Source organism: Tasmannia lanceolata, unplaced genomic scaffold (assembly GCF_043159265.1).
Source record: "Tasmannia lanceolata isolate RefF3 unplaced genomic scaffold, GAP_Taslan_0.1 ptg000005l, whole genome shotgun sequence".
NCBI classification, from domain to species: domain Eukaryota; kingdom Viridiplantae; phylum Streptophyta; class Magnoliopsida; order Canellales; family Winteraceae; genus Tasmannia; species Tasmannia lanceolata.
In genome coordinates, this window is record NW_027518682.1 from 14,191,551 (window position 1) to 14,195,646 (window position 4,096).

A 4,096-nucleotide genomic window follows, 5' to 3' on the forward strand; every position below is an offset into this window, starting at 1 on the left:
GAGAGAGAGAGAGAGAGAGAGAGAGAGAGAGCATAGGTGTACTTGTTGGGCCAATACTACAACCTCAATTAGTCGCATGACAAAGACTAATTATATGATGCGTAAATATCATATTCCCTTTCACATAATATAGAACAAATTGATATGCATGGCAGTGCTTAATTTTCATGTTGACAAATCACAATACTAGCACACATTTATAATCCTGAGATCCTAGTAATCTCAGCCATTAAAGTAGAAAGAGACATAATCTATTCAAGAAAAAGTAAAGGAAATGCAAAAAAATGCACAAGAAAATTAAGAAAACAAAACCAGATACATGCTCAATGTAGTCCTTAGAATAGATAACTATTCCCATACTCCAAAAGCAATAATAAAGTTTATAACGACAATTCCACATGAGAAAGACCCAAATAAAAAGAAAAATATAAACTAACATGATCGAGACAGATGGAAGAAAAACAAAACAAAACAAAACCTGAAAGACAGATTTAATGGAGGGAAGACAATCATTCTTACCTCCAAACTTATTCAATCACCATCCGCAGACTAGCAAGGAAAAATACTGATCCTAATACACTATGAATCCCCCTTCTCTCTCACTCGCTTACCTTTCTCTCTGCCTCTCTTCATCATCAAAGCAGGGGGACCAGATAAGCAAAATCAGTACTTGTAGTCCTTGACATGGAGGCTCTCAGAAACCCCCTCTCCCTTTGTGGCATCCCCCTTATAAGTACCCAAGGTTGCCTCCGAATTTGCCTTGCACCTCGACAAGAAGGCAGCCCTTGCCTTCTCAATATTCTCCTCTTTTCCACCCCATGTCTTGAGGGTGCTCTGTTGCAGTGCACGCCCAAAGGAGAACGAGAGGTTCCATGGTTTCTTCCCCTTCAGCTTGTTCATGGCATTCAAATTCAATGTGGCCTCCTCCTCACTTTGGCCACCAGACAAGAAGACAACAGCTGGCACTGCTGCCGGCATTGTCCTCTGAAGTGTCCTTACTGTGTACTCCGCCACCACGTCAGGTGAAACCTTCTTTGAATCTGACCCCGGAGTTACCATGTTTGGCTTCAACAGTGTCCCCTCCAAAAGAACATGGTGGTCATTTAGTGACTTGTAGCACGCGGCGAGAACCCGCTCCGTCACGTCAGCACACTTGTTAATGTCATGGGACCCATCGACCAAAATCTCCGGCTCGACAATTGGGACCAGACCATTCTCCTGGCAAATAATGGCATACCGAGCTAAACCATTAGCATTCTCATTAATCGAGAGCTGGGATGGCTCATTGGGACCAATCTTGAGCACAGCCCTCCATTTGGCGAATCGGGCACCCGCTGAATAGTACTTCTGGCAGCGCTGGGCAAGGCCATCAAGGCCTTGGGTTGTGGTCTCGCCATCAGTGCCGGCGAGTTCAACAGTGCCCTTGTCAACCTTAATGCCAGGAAGGACACCAGCTTCCTTCATGACGTCGACAAATAACTTGCCAGATGCAGTTTTCTGATAGAGGGTCTCCTCAAAGAGGATAACACCGCTCAGGTAGTTAAGTGCACCGGGAGTGCAGAACAAAAGCTCACGGAGAGCTCGGCGGTTGGATTCGACATTCTCAACATTGATGCTCGATAGGCGTTTGCCGATCGTTCCAGTGGATTCATCAGCTGCGAGAATTCCCCTTCCAGGGGTGCCAATGTACGCAGCATTAGCAATGAGTTCATCTGCAAGGGACGACAAAGGTTAGAAGGTTTAGAAAGTTTGTGATTTAAAAAGGCCCAAAAGAAGTAGAGATTTGAAAAACAGAGACCCACTTTGTGCTTGATTTGATAGGTAAAGAATCACAAAGATACAAGATATGCAACTAAATTAGATCAAGATATAAGAGATTTGTTATGGAGGAGGCAGAAACAATCTACACATCTTTCTTTCTTTTTGAATAGTAAACAATCTACATATCTCTTTGGCATATATTCATGGGCACGTGGAAGAACTAAATAGAAAATTTGAAAATGCATAAATGGACCCTGAGTGACAGAGTAAATAGAAAATTTGAAAAAGCATAAATGGACCCTGAGTGACACAGAGACCGGATGAAATGGAAACATAAAGTTAAGAGAGATCTTGTGTGGACAAGGGTTGTTTTAATTTTTAATTTTTGTAAGAAAGGTATTTGGAGAGATTTCTATTTGCAAGGCCAATAAATAAATAGATGGTATAATACAGAAGCAATGTTTTAAATTTCAGTTTCGGTTGAAAATTTCGGTGGAAATCCTGTAAAATCAAGGAAACATATGCAAATGATAGAATTTAAGGATGAAATTTCAGAAAATAATAGAATAATCAATAATACACTTACAAACCATCACATAAGCAAGACTACCATCCATAATGTTTTAAAGATATTGAACACCTAGTAACATGCCCTATCGCGCATGTCGGTAATTTAGGACATACAAAATTTCATATGTAATTCATATAAATATCTGTACATAATACATGCGCCACATTTTGCACGCAATTCATACACATAATTATGTAATACATTGTAATATAGCATACTACTGTTACGCTTTGTAATACATAGTGGGGACGGAGATAGAAACATTTTGGTCATTTCGTGTCGGTTTCGGTGGAAATTTAAAACCATGCAAAGATGCCCGTTTGTGTTTGATTCGATGGGATAAACCATGAAAAAGATGAAAAAAGGGGGATTTGGAATCAACGTGCAGAGAGTTGGAATGGAAAAGGCAGAAAGGATTCAGATTCTTCCAATTCTATATATTTGTTGGAACTGGCGAATGAATCAAATGGAAAATAGAAAGAAATCCCTTCACAAAAAGAAATTTTAAGATAAACTAAATGAATAACGAGAACTGAAACGAACAAAGAATTTTTTAAAAAAATCGGTTAGGCTCGGAAAGATTGCATTTTAAAGAGGTTTTAAGAAACCAAAGATTGGAAGCAAAACCCTTTAATGTTTGCTTGGCATGAATAAAAACAATTGGGAAATGAAGATCTGAAATTGGATTAGAATAGGGAAATAAGATGTTTAAGACTTATGAAACAAAGAAGTTCTGAGGTTTTTGATTGAGAGTAACCAAACAAATATGTAATGGGAAAAGATTGAGAACTCAAGATACACAAAACATATCAAATCCATATAAAGATTGAAGAAATCGATCATGGAAATTTCCTGTCAGAAGCCAAGGATTAAAGAAAAATACCTAAATAAAAACAACACAAGATATTATTATGTCATCAACAGGGAAAACCAACAAGCACAAAAGAACCCCACAACAGATTAAAAGTTTTCAACCATAGGCACTCAAATAACAGAAATCACATCCAAAATAATTGTAAGATCTGAAACATATACTAGACAGGAGACTTAGATCTAATAAATAAAACCCAGATCACGTCCAAGAAAAAAAAACAACCTACACAAAGAAGAACATCCAGATCTGTCCCTAAAACAGTCAAATCAAAGAGTAAAAACAAGAACCCAGATACCAAGATCTCTATAAACACCCCAAAATAAAATAAAACAGAAATACAAGCTACTCACCGGAATATTTTCCACAGTAAGCAGACATGGTTATGATTTTTCTCTCTTGCAGAGGCAGAGGCAGAGGCAGAGGCAGAGGCGAAGGCGAAGGCAGAGGCGAAGGCGAAAATGAGAAGGGTTCGTAATGAGAAGGGTTCTAAGGGTCTTAAAAGGGGGGCGAGAGAGAAAAAATAGCATCGAAAATTTCGTCAGATTTGTGCTGACATGGCGTTCACGTGAGACAAGGTGGAGATTACGACGTCGGTGAAAAGACGATTTTGTTGCCGAAACCGCCTCCTATAGCTGAGCCCTAACCCCTTCGTCAAGTCACGCCATATGGGCCTTTACCATATTGGTGTGGATCTGTGCTCAATCTTCATAGGCCCAAATATAATTCTATAGAAGGAAAAGTGTTAGGAATATATTTTTCTTTTTTTTAGATGATTTCCATATAACTAGATTTGCTTCTATTTTCTGTTTTTTTTTTTTTTTTTACCGTTTTTTTTTTTTAGAAAATGGCCAAGAAAAAGGGCTTTGATATGATAATGACATGTCAAGGGG

General features: G+C 38.9%; 1 protein-coding gene across 1 annotated transcript; it reads right to left on the minus strand.

Annotated features, from left to right (window-relative positions):
• Positions 1-329: 329 nt before the first annotated feature.
• LOC143877602 (fructose-bisphosphate aldolase 1, cytoplasmic-like) lies at positions 330-3,716 on the minus strand. The gene is made up of 2 exons (XM_077379746.1): positions 3,557-3,716; positions 330-1,712 (listed from the first exon to the last, which is right to left on the minus strand). Exons 1-2 carry the CDS (start codon positions 3,582-3,584, stop codon positions 664-666), a joined length of 1,077 nt encoding a protein of 358 aa, XP_077235861.1. The 5' UTR covers positions 3,585-3,716; the 3' UTR covers positions 330-663.
• Between the last annotated feature and the right edge of the window lie 380 nt (positions 3,717-4,096).